At 34.5% G+C, this 22,901-nt stretch overlaps 1 protein-coding gene across 4 annotated transcripts in view; it reads right to left on the reverse strand.

Moving 5' to 3' along the window:
* Positions 1-22,901, reverse strand: part of LRRFIP2 (LRR binding FLII interacting protein 2) — a 54,051-nt gene that overhangs the window by 12,960 nt on the left and 18,190 nt on the right. The window contains exons 3-16 of one of the 4 annotated variants that reach the window (XM_030445164.1): positions 22,219-22,305; positions 20,745-20,795; positions 18,112-18,165; positions 16,354-16,419; positions 13,898-13,963; positions 12,392-12,466; positions 11,660-11,707; positions 11,533-11,577; positions 10,362-10,409; positions 10,211-10,264; positions 7,013-7,120; positions 4,547-4,591; positions 3,754-3,867; positions 3,248-3,319 (exon numbers count right to left, since the gene is read on the reverse strand). In XM_030445164.1, coding sequence (XP_030301024.1) covers positions 3,248-3,319; positions 3,754-3,867; positions 4,547-4,591; positions 7,013-7,120; positions 10,211-10,264; positions 10,362-10,409; positions 11,533-11,577; positions 11,660-11,707; positions 12,392-12,466; positions 13,898-13,963; positions 16,354-16,419; positions 18,112-18,165; positions 20,745-20,795; positions 22,219-22,305 — 933 coding nt within the window. The remainder of the gene's footprint in view (positions 1-3,247; positions 3,320-3,753; positions 3,868-4,546; positions 4,592-7,012; positions 7,121-10,210; positions 10,265-10,361; positions 10,410-11,532; positions 11,578-11,659; positions 11,708-12,391; positions 12,467-13,897; positions 13,964-16,353; positions 16,420-18,111; positions 18,166-20,744; positions 20,796-22,218; positions 22,306-22,901) is intronic. The other 3 variants (XM_030445163.1, XM_030445165.1, XM_030445166.1) reach the window with 3 other exon arrangements.

Here is a 22,901-nt window from a genome sequence, read left to right on the forward strand (position 1 = left end):
TCCTTCTATGAATCTTGTAGTACGTAATTCAATCTCTTCTTTGAAGACACAGACACCGTATCCTCCATTTTTAATTATGAGAGTAAAAGTGCTAGCAAGGATAGGGCACCAGGCTTGGGCTTTCCAGAAAACACAACACCAGGACTAAAAACTAAGATATTAGGGGGGAGGGTGGTAACAACTATAAGATTTTTAAGAGAACCTAAAAACCCCAACCCCAAAACTTGGTTCCACGTTATTAATCTCCATTTTGAGAAAGCATTCCATAAAATGCATATTTTAACTTTCATAATTTCATTATAGTCACTTGTAATTATCTCTCATTATTTTGTGCTGGAGAAAATCAGTATTTTAGAAATCCCAGGGAAAGAAAAAAAAAGATTGACTGATAATCAGCAGAGACAAGACAATCTATGTAGCAAAAAAGGCAAGAAAGGTATCACCTGGGAAGCAATAAGAAGCAAAGAGTAAAGGAGAAACATGGTAAGAAATAAAATTAAAAAACAAAGAACACCTGAAAGTGCATTAAGTAATTCTTAACTTTCAGATTAAAATCACAAAAAACATTTCTTTCTGATGCTGTAGGCATGATGAATCTTGTAAAGATTGGTAAAACAGAATGTCAAGAGACAGTAAAACCTTCTGAAGACTAACTTAGAGAAAAATCAGGACAACACTAGGATTAAAAAATTAATGCCTTTATGAGAAGGAACAAATTTAAAAAACTACAACCAGGAAAAAAATTTCAAATTTGATTACTTCTCTGTGTGTAGTGAGTGGACCACCTGTAGTAGCTGGTGGAGATTTCTTGATGCCACCTGGTCCAACCTTTTAATTGAACAGGGATTCTGCCCTTACAATGCAATGATTCTTTGTTTCATCTTGCTCTATCACTCTGCACCTCTGAAAGATGTCTAGCCTGCCTCTTCCAGTCTATTGAGCAGCTGAAAACAGCAATGATACAGCCACCCACACCAGTAAGACTTCTCCAGTTCAGTTGTCTCAGCCACTTACTATATGCTATGCATCCTGGGACTCTGGTGTTAAAGACGAGACTAGGTTGGGGCTTAAAAGATTGAATGAAAATGCCATTGATCAACAAGTTAATGGGGGAAAATCCTGCAGTTATGGAAAAGGAAAAATTTGATTTTGAGACAGAAGAGAGAGAATTGCTTTCCAGAGGAAAAAAACCATAGATGTGCCTAAGCATCTCTGACCAGTTAAAAAAAAAAAACTGGAACATTATTAAGGCTGCTTTGGAATTTTCTTTTTCAAGTGAAGTATTTCACATTTCCTATGGTTTCCCTATGAAAATGGATAAGGTGCCTCTGCGTGTAACCTCAAGCTATAAAGAAATACAACCCACAAGCCTACCAGTAAAGCCAAAGAGCTATGCAAATTAAACTGCTTGTGAAGATGAGGATGATTAAATCCAACAGGCATCAAGAGAACGCTCTGTTAACTGTAACAAAAATTTCAAGGAAAGAAAAGGTTTCCTTTCCAGTTGATGCAAGGGAATATAAAAAGAATCAACAAAACTGAATAAATAAAGATAAGGAAAGATTTGCAGACATAACTAAACCAGAACTATCCATATTTGAGTTTATTCTGATGACATGCAGTTGGTTGGCAGCCAGGTAAAAAGCACATTCTTTGCAGCAAAAGGGATGGACAACCAGAGATATCCAAGTAGTGTGATTACAAATCACTTTCTCAACCACTGAAAACACACTTAAAAGCAGGTATCCTTGTAAATGAGAAAAAAGTAATTACCTTCCTAGTTAGAAAGGAAGGTTCCTAAAAAGAAACCTGTATAGCAACTTAACTTAGAAACATACTACTCAGTATTAACAATAGCATAAAATGCAATTCAGTTTTCTAAGCCAAGCAGGTAGCAAGATTTTACACCCATGCTCTTTGGTAACTGTAATGTATTGCAATAAACAAACAAAAGCACATTAGTAATTCTGTAGTTGAGAACACTCGTCATTAAATAATGACAAGAAAGTGTGAGAGTTAGATCCACTCTGCAGGTATGAAACAAATCTCATGTTTTATTCAAATTTAGCACAATCATAGATATGTCTACTAATCTTGCAATCTACTGCTATCTTAAGTTCTTTTAATATTCATATGGCAATATGATTATAACATCATCATCATCATCATCTTTCATTTGAGTATATGGCTATCAGGTTCAAAATAACTTCACCTCTACAGAGGAAATATTTTTCCTAAACTGAACAGCTCAAATTACATATTTTCTCTTGACTATACCAGCCAGTAGGTTGTTTAATGAAGGAAACAGAAGGGATCTGTTAAATACATCAGTGTTGCATGCTAGAGCATGTAGCATATTCTAGCATCACGTAAGCAGCATTTGTTAGTCTCTATATGGATTTAAAATGAATAAGAAAGATTGACTTTCACATGGTGCCATTCAGAATCAGGTAGCAGGAAAGAGAACAGAACAAATATCCTGAAAAATTTTTGTAAGGCACATTTGCTGTATTCAGTTTCCCTTAATACAGGAGGGGGGAAATTATCATACTTTAGCTGCAAACTGTTAACTGCATGAAAACTTAAAAGAAAGGCATACGCACTCCTTTAAACAAGTCAAAATACAGACAACCCATTAACATAATACTGAAAGCACCAGCCTGTAATTTAGACAAAGATAATGGGAATGTAAACCATAAGCATAAAAAAATTCCTAATATTAAAGAATTAAAACAAAATTAATCTTATCCTGCAAGTAATATGTCTGCCCAGATGAATTTCAGCACATATTTCAAAATTATTACTTTGCCTTCCCTTTGCAAGAGACTGTATTTATTTGCTGAAACTTGGAAGACCTATTCTTTTTAAGTCTTTGTCATAACAATATCCCATTTTCTTCCCTGTTCACATTCATTACTTTGAATACTCATTTGATAACAAAACTCTCAAAAAATTGAACCTCATTATCTTACCAGAAATAAAATAGTCTGCCAAAGACCCTAAGTTTATTATTTTAATAAAACCACATAATGAATATTTACAGCCTTGTGTAATTATAAATAATATCTTAATAATTTACCCATGACAAACTTAAGCTGATGCTCTCTATGCATTAAAAGTTAGATACATGCTTTGAAGAAATTTTGAAACTTGTTAGTAAAGCCTTATATAGTTAGTGGAACCAGTGGTAACTCTATTACCCAAAAATACCCATACAAGAATGCATGCATGGGAGAAGCCCTGATACCTTTAGTTCTTTAAGTCCCTGCATGTATCTCCCTTCTACATCGTGTATCTGGTCCTTAAGATCATAGATATCCTGCAGGACATAGGAATGAACCATTGCATAAGAAGTATGGGGAAATAACTTATAGTAAAAAAAAAGCATTTAAAGGTTTACATGCATTTCTGTCAAATGCCAGTGTCTCCAATAATGCACATAAGTTATAATTAATTCATGGTAACTTGATGGAAATTAAGTTTTTTATATCCCTTAATTTAAACCATCTCAAACAGGACAGAATTGTTTCAAATTTGACATAAACAAGGTCTTATTTCAGCATAAGCTAAACTCCCTAAGTATTTACAAACACAATTACCAAGAGAAATACAGAAATCTTTTATGATAAATATCAGATCCTCACAACTGTTTCTTACTATTACGAAACCAGAATGTCTGTAGCAGAAAAACAGTCCTCCAAACTACAAGAGCAATTTTAAACTATCTACAAAATATCTGAAAATGTAATTCACCCGGAGTTCAATGAGGGAGGCATCAGGATCCACCAAACTGCCTGTGTCTCCGCTTCCTCTCCTAGATGAGTTGCCGCTCAGAGGAGTTGCACTTACTGAATTGCGAGATGATGGCTTAAAAAGAAAAACACACATGTATCAGGAATCATACTGTCATTTCTGGAACACTTGACATCACTCTTTATGAACTGCTTTGCAGTCAAAGAACAATTCTCTCTCATTTTTACCATTTCTTCATATTAGTGTACAGAAAATATTTTCCATTTATTCTTTTCCCGCACTAATGGGGCTTTCTGGTGAAATGTTAGTTCCTCTTTGACTTACCCATTATCATAACATTTTTGTTTTGAGTCTTCTGTTCAGATGACTTGCATGATGAGGCTGCCAGTACTGAAACACTGTAGAAGTTTTTAATATTTCTAAAAATTATGATATCTGCCTCTCAGGATTCAGAAAAATGTCCAGTGGAATCCAGAGTATGGATATTTACAAAATTCTAGCCTCTTAAAATTCTACCATTCCTGTCAAATGTTTCTTAGACAGAAAATAAATTCTATATGAAACTAATACTTGCTAAAATTAAAGTAAAAATTAAAATTATTTCCTCATGAAATAAAAGCAAATAATTAATTTTGTACTTTAAACATGTCTAAAATATCTATTTTAAGATCCTAAAAAATAATTTAAAAACCCTCCACTAAAGCCACACAACATTTACACTTTTTGAACTATCTTAATACTTGTAAATTTATGAACACTGATTTTTCATAATTTTAAAATTAAAACCACTCACCCTTGAAAATATTTCTGAATGTGATTTTTCACTCTTTTCTTCCAACTGAAAGAGAAAAGGGGGAGTTATAACAATACACGTTTTGCAATGGGGGACTGCTGAATCACCATCTGCTGTTCAATGTTACAAAGAATTATTTATGAATGAAACAGGATATAATTGGAGAGAAAGAAAGAAAGAGAAAAAAATTCCATAAGTTAGCATAGACCAAGACAGGAAAAAAGAATACTGAACCTGAAAAAGCAGGTTCAACTTCAATTGTAAAATAAATGGATACTTGTAAAGAAAAAGCCAGAAACTTTAAAAGAAAATATAAAACATCATTACCAACATTGGAATACTGATTAACAAAATATGTCACCACTTTAAAATTTCAACAGGGCAGTGACTACGACACTTGGTGGCAAAACAAGCACAAAGCTTCATGCAAGTGCGCTTGAGACAATCAGTGACACAAGTGTGGATCTCCTAGTTATTAGAAAACTCACTTGTTCCTTCAGTATCTTTAGTGAAACTGTCAATTACATCACAACAAAAGCAATTCAAGTAAAAGCCCATAAAGATTGTGTTCTAATTTACAGCAATGTACAAAATAATTGGAATCCATATTTTATGTATTGAAGCCTAAGCAAGAGAACTACCACCTCTCTCTTCTTTATCAAACTGATACTGCAGACTTCTAATTCAGTATTTCCATATTCTCTTTATTATTATGACTCAAAATAATTGAAATTAAATCAAGACATTAACTCGTTATCAGTATTCCCAAAAGAAATAAGTATACACCAGGAATGGTATCTTGAATATCTGGATTCTCAGAAAATACCTGTTTTTCTCCCAGTCTTGGGACAAGAGAGTTGGAGGTCTGCTTAAACTACAGAAGAAACAAATGAGATCTTTCTTTTTGCTTCTATTGCAGTTTCTACAGAATTAACATCATTTCCATGGCAAATTCACCATCTCCAATGATGTCCTAAAATTGTAAGTTGCAAATATTTGTCACTACTGTGACAGTAAAGTGATGTTAAAAATCCAATTTATCTGAAGTATCCATTTGGAATAGCTAAAATAAAAATGTCATTTTGGAATCTAATAATACTATGTAATCATGATGATGATAATACTCAAAGAAACTGAAAAGGTCACGTAATTGCTTGTCTCAGTCTCTACACTTTCTTTTAACAGATCAGTATTTTCAGAAAAGCAGGTTTATTGGAGAGGAAAAAAAGCTAAAATTCAAACCTGGAGGAAGGACTGCTCTCTGTCATGCTTTGAGCATGTACAGATGATAAATATTCAGCATTATGATAAGCTACATAGCACTAGAAGAGCATTAAATCCTCTAAATGAAGAATCACAGAAACAGTGGTTATGAGGTACTCTGGCAATCACCTAGCCCAGCCTCCCTCCTTTGGAAAAGCAGAAGGGCTGCCAACAATCCAGGTAAGCTGTGGCTTTATCTAGCTCAGTCTGACCAGCTCCTGAGGACAGAGGTTCTCCAGCCTTGCCATAATCTCTCAGAATGCAGCACCAGTGTCCTTGTGGAGCTTCTTGCAGTGGCTCGTCTCAACCTACTAATCTGCAGTGTGAGGCTACTTCTACCCCTCATTGCACTGTTTGGCACAAGGATGAAGAGTTTGGCTCTTCATTAACCAAGCAGTAGCATCCCCATTGCCCAACTAATTATGGCCAGCTCCCCATACCTCTCCTCCTCCTCTGCTAAGCCTGTTATTTCAAAGACATGTTTAAGAACAGAAATTCCCCCTTTTTCTTCCCCCTCCCCCTCCCCATTATTAAACACAAAAGTTGACAGCAAGTAACAGGATCTTCTAAAACTTATGGCAATAACCAAAAGAAGGTGGCTACTTTTGTTGTGAATGATGTTCAGCATAAAGGAATGCACAGGAACACCGCAGTAATGATTTTCCTGTAAAGTGCTCTACGGACTTGGGATTCAGTAAAAGAGCATAGCCAAAAAGGACAAGCTCCAGTTCTGGATCATCACAAAATGGCATCTTAGGTGAACAAGCACTAAAATGCACTGATGGGGACAACAGTTTTAAGAATTTTTTTTTTTTTGTCACTAAACCTAGTAGTAGAATTCAAAAATGACACAAACTTAAACATTGTTACTTCCATAATGAAAACCCCAACATTTTACATTGAAGTGATGCTTATGCTTATTTCACGCAAAAAACATGAAGTGTTAACACATGCCACATGCTTCTATCAACAGGCAAAGTCCTCTTAAAAATAAAGCAGCATGCTTTTTAAGAATTCTGGCTCCAGACGTGTTTATTCAAAAAAACCCCAACCGACCAGCACCGATCCATCAACAAACCAATTTGCCATTAGATAACTTGGAATGCTTCTGCGGTATTTACTCTTTCAGACTATGAAGAGAAAATGCATGCATTGATAATTTTACTGTATTCACTACAGTATAACAACAAACATTACACTCACACTATTCAAACCTTGGACATCATCTGCATCGGAAACAATGCTTCCCCTGTGGTTGGAACGACTGAAATAGTCGGCAGCAGTTTCACTTAGATCAGAAAAATCAGAGGACTTCAAAAGATAAGGAGAAGGGTGAAAGAGAACTGAAGATGATACCACAGAATGAAAAAAAAAGTTTATTTTAAAATAAGAAAACACAAATAGGAAATCCTAACAAATATCCATTATCCAATGTATTCTTGTGTTTCCAAGAGTTTAGCGGTTGTAAAATTTCACTCTAGACTTTTTGCTATTTTAAATGTGCCTACATGAATAAAACCTGCCACACTGATATGAATATTTCAGCAAGAATGTAATTTTTAGTAGTTTTTCACATGCTTATTGTTCTTATAGTTCACAGTATCTAAAAATGAAAACATTTCATATTATTTTTTCCTCAAAGTAATATAAAAAATACAATTTGAGATACAAAAGGTTGTAGTACTAATAGAGTGTTAAACACACTCTACAAAAGTTACTTCTTTTTGTAGGTCATGAAAATACATATATAACCAGAAGTTGATAAATAAAGGTACTATTTTTCTCTACAAATATTGTCTTTCTTTGAATGAACACAATGCCAACATTACTTGTTATGAATGAGATCTGGGCTTCCTATCTTTCATAATTTTCAGTGCCCTCACAATAAAATACAACCTTACTCCCCAGAACTTTGTCAGACAGACACCTTAAAAAGGTGAGGGAAAAATGGTAATGCTGCACACTACTGATAAAAAAGGCAAAATAAATCTAACTGCATTATTCATTACAATGCTGAGGGAATTCAAGTGAAATATTTAACTGAGAAAAACACTGCACATTATATTTAACATTCATAATAAGAAAAGTAGGTCTATCAAAACTGTTTTATTGATCTCTATATTTTAAAGGCAGGCAGCTCCTGTCAGCATCACATTTAGTTTAAAAAGTGATTATATGAAAAAGAAAATCTTTAAATCAACAGTTTAAAATACGTTGTCTTTATCCCGTTTTCACCACTTAAATAAAAAACTCTTAATTTCTTTTTAGTTGATAAACACCTGTTTTAGATTATACATGCTTTGGAGTACATAATTTGTATTTTTTGTCACTACTAGGTTTTTCTGTTTCTCTGACAAAGAATTTTCCATATCTAACTATATCTACATTTTAAGCATCTACCTTTTTAAAATAACAAATATATTTTCAGCTAGAAATCTGTCAAAACTTCGCCTCACTTGCATTTCAGGAAGTATAAAGATGCTGAACAGAATCCAGCTTATATAAATTATACTTACAGCAAAAGAACAATATAACCGTATCATTCATATAATCAATCATAGATCAATATAATCTCTGACAACACTGCTCTCTTTTCAACAACAAAGTTAGTTTTGAATGAAAAAGTCCATATGTCTGATAAACCTTAATCTTCCTCCTTTTATACCTTTTGCACTTGCAATATATATCTCAGTTTATTAAAACCAACAGTTTAACATGGAGATGCACCACACAGTGCTTCAGTGGTGTTTTCAACTGCTTCCCATTTTCTCTCACACTTTTTGATTTCCAGTGAGTACTTAGCTGACTACTAGTGCACTACCCATAATGAAACCCAAAAATTAACCACAGAAATGGTAGGAAGTGAAAGTTACGAATAAAAGACTTGCTTCATCTGCTCAATATTCTTCTCAGAATTTTTTTGCTGGACAAATACTTTGAACTCTACTAATCATTCACTAGTGTCAGTGAATACCTTGACATTATTGGCATCATATACAGAGAACTGATATATATTCCTATATACATATAAAGTATATACTTTTAAGAAATATTAATGTTAAGAGAAACTAAGGAGTCAAGTGGTATTTACTCAGTTCAAGAGACGTTAGAGATGGATGATAGATAGTACTCTTTTGGAACTTCATAAAGCAACAGCAAATTCCCTTTCTCCTACACTTTCAAAAATTCACTCTTGACATCTGTTGTAGACGAAAACTTCCAGTCTCTAACAACTCTCTTTTTACTTTTTTAGCCTCAATAACATTGTTAAGAATATCTAAAAATGAGAACAGGACAGAACATTTCAATTTAACCCACACCAGAACACTGGTGTATTTTTTTGTGTAGCATGAAAAATGAGCAGCTGTATCAGTGATGCTAGAACAGGGTAGAACTAATTTTAAAAAGTAAAAAAACAAAATCACTTTGCAGCATGAAAAGTCATCTTTGGAACTATTATTTTAGCACAATATATAGCCAGGAAAAAATTGTTTTGAATACTGATCACCATAAAACGAGCCAGTTACTTCTTACTGCATGATACAGCAAGGTTTGCACTAGTCCTCTTCCTGAAGTCTTTTCCCATGTGTATTGTAGCAACAGCTTCACAAACCTCAGACTGTGTAAATAAGGGCATTTTTAAATAATTTGCAAGTGTACATTTCTGTTCAATCTTTTTATCAATGATCTGGATGTACGAGTTGAAGGCACCATTAGCAAGCTTGCTGATGATACTAAACTGGGGATTCAGTTGAGTCTCTCAAGGAGCAAGAGGTGCAAGTTTGGACTTGATATGAGGAGACATTTCTTCAGGGAAAGGATGGTCAAACCCTGGAATCGTCTTCCTAGAGAGTTGGTCAATTCCCCATGCCTGTAAGTGTTTAATGGGTATTTGGACAATGCCCTTAGTACCATGCTTGGACTTTGATCAGCCCTGAAGTGGTCGGGCAGTTGGATTTGATGAGAGTTATAGGTTCCTTCCATCTGCACTGTTGTGTTTGCATTGTGTTGTGTTCAGGCACATTAAAAACCCAAACTAAAAAGTATAGGGAACAGACATAACACAAAGAAACTCTTGTTTTATACACTCATTACAACAGAAGGTGGTACCCAATAGTGTACTATACACCAGATTCCAACTGCTTCCAATCATATACATCACAAACAATTAAAAGAGGTTTAGAAAAGCAAATTTCTTATTGCTTCTACATTTTGCTGTCCTGTGGCAAAAACATTGCATCTTTCTAGAAATCACATCTCTGACAAATGACATTTTTCTGCTGTGGAAATGAAACCCTGAGCCTGTGTATTGGTCAGTAAAATGATCCCATGTGTCAATACTCATAATCACCATGTGTTAGTATTAAAGCACTCAGCAAACCATGCAAGAGGAATGCTCACCACAGGGCTACTTCGAACTGAGCTTTGTCTTGAAGAAAAGCTGTATTCAGATGGCTAAAGAAAAGTTAAGGAAAATGTCTCAGTTCTCACAGATTTTGTCCTGAGAAAATAAAGATGATGATAGAAATAACCAAAACCCTATTACACTTACAGTGCGAGAACTATATGAGCTATGTAATCCATCACCATACAAGGATGCCTGAGAAAGAGGGAATGAAATACTGCTTTATGTTCAGTCTCAGAAGAAATTATGCCACGCTTTCAGACACAGTGATTCTAATGCACTGTACTCTATCATCCCATCTATGCATTTTCCAACTAACATTGTACTTTTTGAAAGGACCTGCTCATCCGTGCAGGTTTTCCTGAAGGAGAGTATTTCACAATACAAGGCTGAAATCTGTGTGGTGTATAATAAATACAGCTCCAAGCAACACAATTAAAAGTCTCATGCTGCTTTCCCCCTACCTTTGAAGGGATCTCTAGTAGAAATGAGAATTACATGCATATCAGAACTACACATAATAGTCATTATGGTTGTGTTCTGTCACTCAATCTTCTCATGTTTTCTCATTGTATGAGAATATGCACAAAACAAAACACAACACTATCTGCGTTTGCAGCATAAGTGCAGAACAAGACCTCACATAAAAATACGTGTTGATTTCCTGAATAGTTTTAGCAGATGTCTAAATGGCTGTGAAAAGTTGGATTTGAACTACTGCAGCAGTTAAAAGGCATGTAGTTACAGGAGTGCATGTCACTTCTTTAAGAAGACAGCTTTTTGTTGAGCTATCTTAGTCATTATTATGACAATTCTAGCTACTATTTTAAGGATGCAGATTAGGTTTTCATCCTATTACATTTTGGTGTGATTATGAAATTTCAATACATGGCATCTCATTTGAAAGTACTCAGTGTATTTACCAGAAATTTATGTAATCTCCTGACAATGATTTTTCCTATTCAAATGCTTACCTTAACTTTAAATACTTTTAAAATTATTTTACATGCAGTTGTTATTTAGCATACTTAGATGAATTTGTTCTATCTCAAATGTTCTTCTTCATTGTTGTATTCATAAACTTTACGCTTGTCTGCAAAAAGATCAGTAAAACAGCAACTACTAAAATACTTCAAAGAGGCTTCACAAAGTTAAAGCATTAAACTGAATGCCTCCACAAAATGACACAAGCTCCATATTAATTTACAAATATGGAGGGGGGAAAAAAAAAAACCACACACCCACACACATAGCATTGTCACACCTCCTGGCCATAGCACACAAATTTAAGGCAACCATGCAAATGGTGCTTACGAACCGAACTGATACTTTTTATCAAACCAGTGTTTACAGAAGGAGACACCTAAGAAGAAAAGTGTAAGGTTTGATTTCTGAGGGTCATTCAAACATCTAAAGATAAAGATATTATTTCGTATTGTACTAACCCTGTAACTCCTAGTTGTTGCTGCTGGATCACTGTATAGAGAAGATGACTGTAGTGTGAAAAATAGAAATTGTCAGAAACACTATTTCTGTGTATATTAATGTTTTTAATGTACTGTTTTATACCCAAAAGTTCCAAAGCCTGAAATACTAAATTTTACATCTATAACAGAAAGGAACTTTAAGAAAAGTGTAGGTAAACATTCCAATAAACCCCATTATAGTTGAAATAATCAACTAAAACATTAAAGCAAACTAAAGAAAGTATTTTTATCAAAGACTTGTAGAGGACAATGATAAGTAATTAGTTTTCAAAAGACAATTTCTTCTAGCTACTTACTTAAACCTGATCATGACACTAACTATATATCTCTCAGTAGACCATGGATTTATCATTTATGACTGTAAGCTTTTCTGTCTTTATTTTTTAAAACCAGGACTTTGAAAAAACAAGCGTCAGAGCTGCCAGTTGTTTTCTTTATATCAACAATGAAACAAAAGCTGTTTTCAATTTAAAACCCCACATATGCAGAACACACAATAACTTGCATGTTATCTATTCGTTTTATAAAAGACAACCCTTAAAAGCAAATACAGAAGTAAATACAGCTGTAACTACTATTAGTTGTAATAACTTGCAGTGTTAGAGAGGTTTACTTCATATAGCATAAGCAAACACAAATATATGTACTTTACATACATTTAAAAATGAAAATAGAAAGAAAGAGACAGACCCGAGTATGGTAGGAAGGAAGTGGTTTACTATATCTAAGGCTGCTATAATTTCTTTGATCATAGTAATTTCCACTCTGTGGGGGAAGAAAAAGAAAACATAGGTTGCATCTGCAGATAGTCTAAATAAAAGTTTTATCTCAACATTGCCCAAACATTCCCAAGCTAAAAACTTATACAGAACTTGGTAAAAATTTTCCCTATGGTTGACCTGAAATCCATATAACTTTCTGAAGCACATAAAGTGTAAAAAAACCAAAACTTACATAAGCTTCAGCATTATCTACGTTTTAAGCCCTGACCAAACAAAGCAGTAAACTGATTTGGCTTTTTTTCCTCTCTAGTAAATAAGAACCTAAAAATGTTATCTAAGGCCTGAAAAGTACAGCTTGAAATACATGAGAAATATATTTCACAAAACTTGCTAATCATGAGTACAATAATGTGACTGACAACTTCTTTTTTCCTTGGATACCATCATGAATTAGAGCACTTGAGGGGAGAGGAGAATAGGATTTCCTAGGATTTTAAGAAGGGCTGGATGTTCAAATTAACAGCATTATTCTGTACCTTTAAGACTGTTCTTTTTACCAAGCATGTGTGTTGAGAACCTACCAATTATTCTGGCTTAAATCTGTTGGGTTTTTGACACTTCCTATACATGTTGCATATATACTTATGCATATTGTAAGGAAAAAAATTGATATACACATATAAAGAAGGAAAAACAGGGATGAAGACAAGGCAAAAAGTTATGCTTTTAGATTGGAGCACTTTGCATCTCAGAAGGCTAAAGGAGGCAGAAAGATTCATGTTACTCATTTAACAACTGAGGTTACAGGAAAACAGAACCTCAAACATGCAGAGAGGCATCTGTAATGTGAAAAAGGGATATAAAAATTATTTCTGCCTTAACACAGGTGTCCACTGTTGCTTTAGGTCACCCAATCCCTGATGCAACTGCTAATTCACCACTGCCAAAATCCTCTGAAAATATACATCAAAACCATTTCCTTTCTTGGCATGATATTCACATCTTACACACTAAACTTTCTAGAATAGCTTTTGTAAGATCACAATAATTCACATGCCCTTCTCAACGGTTCACATAGTTAACATCAAGGTTTATGGTAAATTCATTCTATTTCACACTTCCATTTAAAATATCTCTAAATGACAGGGGGCAAATAAAAACATACATATCTCTGTTCTGACTGAACAAACTTTAATCCAGAGAAGTACCACTTTTTAATATTTTCAAGAGCCTTCCAAGGCCCCCAGCAGACCATGATTTCAATTCAGCTGTTTACATTCATGGGATTCCACTGAAAGCCACATTTTCAAATACTGAACTCCAGATCTGAATTTGGTAAATACTAGGTTTGTTTTTTTCCCCTGAAGACAGGTGTGCCTGTGTCAGTGAGCTAATAAACTTGGCCATAATTGTATTAGTATGTAACTCCACACACTTAGTATATTTATAAGGAATATTGTAGGAGAAAACTAACCAATAAATCTTTATGTGAATAACCAGCTTTCTTCTTTGAACTGTGAGATTCACTGTAAGCATGACTCTAAGAATAAAATTAAGAAAATTAATACCACCATATAACAGCATCTTCAACTTTAAAATGCAAAGAAATTCAACAGAAGGACTGAAGATTTTTATCACCTACAACAGAAACTTTGAACTAAGAAGTTAGAGCCACAGAAAATTCTAAGTGATTAGAACAATAAGCCATACTTCCATTACTGTGTAAAAAAGAACAGAGAAATTAAATCATAGCCAACCTTATCTCTGATTAACAGACTTGGTTAAGCCAGCACTCATTTCACAGAAAATGTAAACTAAAACACCTTAACACTACAAATTATTTTAATTATTATACTGTATTTGCCTAACTGTAGCAAATTCAGATAACACTGTTTAAATAAATTCACCTTTTGAAGTTGCTTATATATTCCTACTTCTAGTGATAGTTGGTGCTTGCTTAAAGAGAGACACAAATCCTACTTGTCATAATACCAATGAGAATATGACACACTCTATTACCCCTTTACAACAGTAAAAAGGAATTTGTTTTAAATAACAGTAAACCGACCACCTGTTTTTATTCAGGGCTGAAATAGCTTGCCATTAGATTAAGTTCCTATATGGAAATGGAGAATACAAACATATGCACACACACACTTTAAAAAAAAAAAAACAACCGAAAAAACATTAGTCCTCTGAGTGTAATCTGTGTATATTATTTCCCTACAGAGTTCAGAAATAAGATAAATACTGAAAAGTGCTTACTGTATGCATATGTGCATATGTGGCTTCCTTAGATGTTCTCCAAGATAAACTTTGTACAGCATACTATGGGAAGTGTTAGAATTGTACTGCTGTTCTACATCAGAAAGTGCAATACTACAAATGTACATACTTTTTAAAAATCAATAATTTAGCCAGTTAGTGTCACTACACCTTAAAAACAAAGCACAAAAGAAGCCTTCACTCAAAGACATGCAAACTGTTAACATACTGGGACCAAGTATCTTGCAGATCTATCCTTAGCACTGTCATACTGAAGCAAAAGCAAATTAAAATCGGAGATAGAGAAGAAAAATAAAAAGAAAGAAAAGAGCTTTTTCCCCAAAGAATTACTAAAAATAATTTAGAGAAAATTACAGAAAAAACCAAGTTGTACTAATCATGAAGCAATAACATTTATCCAATCTAAAAGTGCTTTCTGAGTCTGGAACATTAATAGCTATTTTTTTTCACATAACAAGATCCCCATTTCTGAAAAGCAAGATAATTTTGAACAGCAGCATGTTATGTGAAATACTTCATGTGGTTTTGGTAGCAGAACTTCAAATAATTAAGCAGCTTCATATAACAGGTTGGATTAAACTGAGAAAAGTGGTTTTTTTTTTTAATTAGGTTATGTAATAAAAGGCTCATCTCCACACAGGCAAGGGAGCACAAGAGGACCACTAGTCAGCTCCACTGTCAAGGTGTAAAATCCATCAAGATGTGGGGGCTCTCCAGGGCACCTTACAGACTGAGGGAGATCACTTGCCTACAGGGGATGGGAGGCACTAGAATGTGGAGAGGATCAGGGGAGGAATCAAAGATGGGGAAAGGGAGGGATAAAGGTGTTTTCAGAGCGAGCAAGAGGGTGAAAAAGGAGGAAGGGTGGGATGAAAGGGGCAGCCACCTGTGTGCAAAGAGACTGCTGGCCCATCAGGCTTAGCAATTCAACAACACTTAAGAAAACAGCTTTGCAACAATACATATCCAGTGTCCCCATGTGCCTTGTCAGGGAGCAACAGAAGAATTTATGGAGTGTATACATTTTTTTAAAACAAAAATCATACAAATTCTAAGCAGGCTTTTTTTTTTCTAGTTTAAGATTTCACAGGTGTATCTTGGCTATTCTGACTGTAGGTAAGACACAATCCAAAATGTTACTCAGTAGAATTCTAAGGGGTCTTAAAAAACAAAACAAATTCAGTATAGTTTGAGAACATTATATGATATACCAATAGCATGCTAAGAGCATTACCCAGTGTAACTCTCAATGTGAGAACTACTGAGAGGATTACAATTTTAAAAAATTGTCTGTTAGTATGTCTGAAAATTCCTTTTTAATTTTACAAAATACATTTTTTTTGTGCCTATTAAGGTTGATGACTTTTGCCACTCTTCTAATGTCTACAAAAGAGAAGTAAAATAAAGACTGGAGGAATTAATGCCCATCAAACTTCAATTCATCTTGAGGACAGAACACTTACCACTTCCTTTGAGCCCTCAAACTTGCTACCCCAAAGTGTTCAACTACATCAATCATTGCAGCAGTCCAATTAATACCATTTTCCAAACAGAAGCACACATTCCAACTACTGCTTTGGTAAGTAGACACAGAAAATGTTTCATTATGAACACATCAAAGCATGCTCATTCCAAGCTACACACCACAAGATCTCTCCTTCTGGAGGTGCTTGCTCTGCTCCTGTGAGACCCACTGACATCCAAAGAGCTCTTCAGCATGAAATTGCAAAAATATATCAATACATAAAATACCTATTGATCTCCACTGAAAGGCACAAAAGGTAGTCATATGCTTTCAGAGTAAGCCTCCCTCCCTCAGCTCATTTATCTGCGGAGTTGAATCCCTATTCTTTAGCCAAGGATAAATTACTTAACCCCTCCATCTTAGCATACGTTGTATGTTACCCAAGGCAAAAACAGACCTAAGCAAACCTGTACCAGCTCACAGTAAGGGTTACCACATAGCATATTTTACATGCTTTTTCTGTAAGCCATTTGCTGTTTGGGAAGTCCTCAATACAACCTGATATTTATTATTTATTTAGTATAAATTGCAGAAACACTTTAACACCAGGACTTGTAAGATGTTACACAAAGACTGCACTCAACTGCTGAAATCACCTAGTAAGTGACAATCACTTTTCTTTTAAAGTCACACAAGAAGCAGCTCATTCCATCTCTCAAAATAAAATACCCAGCCCTTCTGTTTCAGTAACGTGTCCCTCTCCTGGCATATATATTCATGTCAGTGACAAGCTTATTTCCAGGCAGTTCTACTAGAAACAGGAACATGTCTACAAACACTGAATAAAATCATTCTTTAGCACCCTATACGACCAAAAAAAGAATATAAGAGAGCCTATACAATACAACAAATACTTCTGTTAGCAGTCTTTAGGATTGTCTGCATCGTTAAGTCTTTGATATTTGAGTAATATATCCCTCCATTCTCAAAGGAATAAAACTCAGCATTATACCAAACTCTTCTTCAAATTGAATCCTAAGACACTACTTTTTCTTCCACAAATATTATAGAAACACATTATTACTTTAAGTGACTGAAAAGACACAATAGAGAGCAGGCAACCATCAGCATCAGTTTGGAATGAAAACTCACATCACAAATCAGTATTACTCATCTTCAGTAAATGGCATTGATTCAGACTGAGTCAGCAGTAGTATTTAAGTAAAATTTGCCTGTTTGCAGAATTTAAGACAGGAAAAATGGGAGAGAGATTCTTTTTCCCATTGGACGTCCCTAAACGAGACCAGTACTTGATCACTAACAGCACCTTCATATCTGCCCATGCTAGCTGATGTGTAGCAGTAATCATAGGACAAGTATCAGCTTCTGCAGGAATCTTAAAACTCTCCCATTTTAAGACAAGCCAAGTAATTCTTATTATTTGACAATATCTGAAGTCTGAGTACTCAGCTTTTAAAAATAAATAAATTATGTTACAGTGGAGTAATACTAAAAGATGACACTTAAAACTTGTCATTAAGTATATTATAAATGATTGTTCACACATATATATATATATACACTTCCACAGTTTCCAAAGGCCTACTCAATTATTTTCAGCAATGAAAATAAAATGTAAATAAATGTAGAAGAAAACCACATGAGGTATTAACAGTAAACACATGGTCAAAGAATTAAAATATGACAATTGAGATTCTTTTTAAATGCAAAAACTAAAATAAACTACCTTGTCAACATAGATGGAAATAAAATATCAGATGAAGTGTAACATTATTTGTGACTTAAAATACTGACTCTAAAACTGCCAATACTTGGAAGACTTAAAGCATCATCTGCTCCCTAAGAAAATTAAACCAAAACTCAAACTTTTTTTAGGCTATGATGGAAAATGGAAAGTAAACAGTATGAACACAAACCAAGTATGAATGCCGACTGGACCGGTGAGAATACCTGGCCCTCTCTGAATCTTCCTGAGAAAGAAGAGATGCAGAGTTATTTCATAGAAAAAAAAAAATAGAAAAAAAGACCAAGTAAAAGGTGAGCAACATGCTGTTAGCACTTCTACTGCTATGTATTACTTTGGATAACCAGTCGTGGCAACTCCACTCACTCAACTCAGAAGAACTCTGATTTCATCTGATTGGGATAAGTATGCCAACAACACACTGCATTAGGAGATGTGAATAAGGAGGGTTAATAAAATGAATATTTGGTGTTTAGTAGTCAGTCTTTCTTCTGATTACTGTATCAATACAAAAAAGTAGAAGATTTCTTAATTGAGAAATTAAAAATAAGGAAATGTACAAGCTTTAAAAAAAGACAAGTACATACTACTTGAAATAAATAGTACCTAGTACAAGAAATTTACTATAGAATTACTACAGTAAGATTGCGAACATTTTAAAAGGTTATTTTCTGTTCCCTCACACATATTTGAAATAGTCTCCTCTACTACAGGAACAAAGCTTCTTAAGCAATTGATCAATTCTAAGTTTTATAGGTAGTTCTGCTTTATGATGACAGTGAAAATAAAATCTTGAGGAACACAGCTAGCTAAGGTACCTTAGTATCTTTTGTTCTATTGAAAGATCAGGAAACGTTCATGTGGGCTCATGCAAAAGAGTATGTGAGAAGTACCAGGACAAAAATACAACTAATTTAAAATTAAATGTTAAAATGCTTGACATGCCATAAGCTTCTCCAATTTTTACTTAAAGTATGCTAAGAATATGCTTAATTTTAAACACATACATTTAAGAGCTACCATAGGGCTCTAAAATGCCAAATCCTTCCCTTAAATGACTCCCTTTCTACAAACTAGATTCTGTAAGACAGTTCTTTCTCTTTTGAGTTAAAAAGCTCAGCCTCCAGATCACAGATATCTACAGTCTGAAGCTGGCTTTCATACTGCTTATGGCCATGTGGTTATTATCTACATTATCACTGGAAATATTAACTTCTTTAATATTATTTTGTGACCATTTGAGAAGCCTAGTTAATACTCTGCAAGAAAGTTATTTTCCAAGAAGAGTGAGTGGGGGGAAAGGTCAAGGTTCATTTAATATTGACATTTTTGTGGTCTTCTCTATAGTGTCAATTAAGACTCGTCTTAATTGCTGCTGTAACACCCCAGCTAATAATATGCCCTCATAATGCAATGCTTCAGCTTCTGGTCAAGTTTTCTGTACATTTCTGGAGGTAATTTTACTTAGGGTAAAAAGCCTCCTCTTGACATAAAATCAGAAAAAGGAAAACAGATGTTAAGTGTTCAGCATAGTCAGGATAAAATAAGTAGCACAGGACATTCTGTAAACAGGTAACTGCTGCTGGGAGCTATCAAGCCCAATTTCTAAAAAATTAAGCTGCTTTATCTAAGACAGAGGTTAGGTTTCCTGATCCAGAAAAGGAGTGTACATCTGCTCAGAAACCTCCTGAAGTACAAGTACCTCTTTCGAGTCCAAAAAACATAGGTGGCATTCAACTGTGTGCCATTAATTTCAAACTGGAACTGCTCACAATTTCAACATGTGGTCCACAGTTTGGAAACCCTTGCTCTCCAGCAAAAAAAAGCACTCAAGTATGTGTTCCATCAAGAGGTAACAGCACCTATGTTGTTCTGTCTTTGTGACATGAGAACTAATATATGTGCAAATGTCAGCTACACAAAGAGGCAATATAAAGTCAGCACAACTTTTGCAACCAACAGAGTGCTTGTTAACAGCCATGATAGTTTTCACTATTTGAAACTGTGGTTAGCCTTGGCATTTATTACTTCTTGTTTCAAAACACTCAGAGTGGATGCTTCCCTAAAAATCTAACAAGAAATTCCCATGTACCTTTTAACAGGTACGTGAAGGCTGTGAAAGGCGCTCTCTGAAGAAACATTGCAGTCTGCTGAACAGAAGGTTTCTCAGATTATAACTCAACTATCTCTACTAATTTCCACTTAGTCAAGAATGATAGATCATTTGACTGTTCATTTACACAGAAGGAAGTGAATGTAAGGGGCAAGAGATAAAAGGATGGAAGTGATGCATGACATGATTTCTGGTTTTGTTTGGGTTTCGGTTTTGTTTTTTTTCATTTCTTTTTGTGATTACTTTTTGAAGTCATTGAACTGGCAATCATCAGTAAAAAGACTAACATTTGCCACATAACTCAAAGAGGAAATAACATGCAAGTCAGCTAAGGAACAAAAAAACAAATGTCAGAAATTCACTGAAATAGAAACATTTGCTATTGAAAATATGTTTACCTAGAGTAAGAGTAATGTAATTTCACTTTAAATTGATTCAGAACTTTAAGATAGTATATGATGGAAAGGAACTCCACTTCATTTTAAGCATAGCATCTCATTTCATAGTTTATCATTTGCTGCCATGAAGCATACTCTGCATACCCACATCCAAATATAGTTCATTTGTAATTGTTTTCAGTAATAAAACACTTTCAAATGACACACAGCAAACCATTAGTAAATTACTTCCTCCAGATTCTATGTTAGCTTTCTGAGTGGCAAAAACATGCACAACAGGTGGTTTTAGCCTACCATCCATTTCTGGATATGAGCCCATTTTCTATCATATGAATGCTGAGAAAACTACAGAATGTAAAAACAAAAACAAACCATTTACAATAAAGATTAGTCACCCCACAAGACTAGATTCCTAAATAAAAAAATTTGGAAAAAAAAAAAAATCTAAGTTAATTGCCATGTTATCTTCAGTACAGTATCAGATACCTACAGCAGTTAAATGCAAGTATGGAATAACAGGAAGAATATAAATTAAGACAAAAACATGTTATATAAATAATACTTTTTTACCATCACAGCAACCTCCTAATGTGAGCATTTACATGGATTTGAATGTAATCATGCTAAATAATATATTCTCAATCTATTGCATGGAATGAATCAATTGCAATAACCATTAAATAATCAGTCTGCTGAACATCTAGTTCCTAGATTTTATTTTATTTTTCAAGAAACATAAATTTTAGGAGAAATCTGTGGAACAACACATAACCATATGTGTAAATATTACCCTAATGCCATTATTTATTTTTTTTAAATAAAGATCCTGACATTAGGTATTGACTGTCAACACTGAACATAATCCTTATGGGAAGATATTGTCTGAAGGCTTCATATCCAAATTATCAAATTACTAAGAATGTCATAAATACATTAAAATAGAAGAAAATAATTTTCTCTACTTCCTCATAATTATTTCTCCTACACATTAGGGAGTGTACATTTTGGGTACCATCATGTTTATTATTTATGCTGTGCTGTCAGTTATTCATATTTAAAGGGCCTTTTGAACAGCAGCAACAGGCAAAGAGTTAAGTCAGGTGCTGAGTAACCATAAAGTCACCAGGTGACTCAGCCACAAACCTATTCATGTAAATCCAGAGGATATTAAAGTTCATGTTACATGTTTAAAACTATTCTCTATACAAATTATTTATGCACATTTGACTTCTGGACATTGCCATATCTTCTCATTTAAAATCAAATAAGCCCTAATTTGAAAGCTGCAGCCCTTTAAATAGCGATAATAATTTAGATTAAGTTTTGTCTAATCCTGATTGCTATCACTGAATTTATTCCATTTGTTAAAGGTAAACAATTTAGAATCTGATTTTGCCTGTAAAGTGAGAATTTAGTCACATTAAAAATGTTTTTTCATTTGAAAGTAAGAGTGACAATAACCTGTTTCATATAGCAGATTTTTTCCACAATATGAGCTTAACTCTTAAAGAAGTTTACAATGAATGTTCAGATTAATGTTTTGTGAGATGCTATCCACAGTTAAGTACAAGGCAAGTTATCCTTTCAGATGTACAACTTCTGGGGAAAGAGAAGGGTACAGGGGGAGAGATGGTGACAGTCATCTGATGCTGAAACAGTAACAGCACGCAGCCAAAAGACACAAAAAGACAAAATCTGATGCAAGTACAGAAATGAAAAACTTTTAGAATTTTAGTAAAGATTTGCAATCATTTTTGATTCACATTACCTCTTTTTGCTGTCGCTCCAGCTCTCGCATTCGTATATCTCTTGCTTCTGCCCGGGCTGCCCGCTTGGCTGCAAGCCTGGCTTCTGCCTACATAAAAGTTGAAACACTGGAGGTTAGAGACATTTTTTGTCTAACAGTTTAGGTACTCAATTTAGTAATTTCTTCAGAAAGACACATTAAGGCTCTAATATTATAATAAATAAGCAGTTAAGAAATTAGAGACCTTGGAATGAAATTTCAGAAAGGATAAATACCTGAGCTCTTACAGATATCAGTACTAGTCAAAAGAACTGCATGTTCATAAAAGTACTGAGTTCAGAATTATTGTCACTGTCCTGGTTTGGGCCAGGATAAAGGTAAATTTTCTGTCTTGTACTTTTGATTTCAGCTAAGTCTCTTGTAAGGAGTTGCACTTGCTGAAATTAACAGCAAGTTTCTCAGACAGTGTCTGCTTCTGGGACTGATAACACTCCATATTTATAGTTACTGCTAGAGACTGGTGTGCAGAGCCAGGGACACTGCTCAGCTCTGAGGAAAACTTTTACCCTCCAGAAGGAGTAAAGAGGTCCCACCTGCAGCCCTCCTTTGGGGAGGAACAGACAAGACAGATGCCAGAATAGACCAAACAGAATATTCCATCCCATACACGTCATACTCAGTATAAATTTGAGGGATCACAAGGG

This window comes from Calypte anna, chromosome 2 (genome assembly GCF_003957555.1).
Source record: "Calypte anna isolate BGI_N300 chromosome 2, bCalAnn1_v1.p, whole genome shotgun sequence".
Classification (NCBI taxonomy): Eukaryota; Metazoa; Chordata; class Aves; order Apodiformes; family Trochilidae; genus Calypte; species Calypte anna.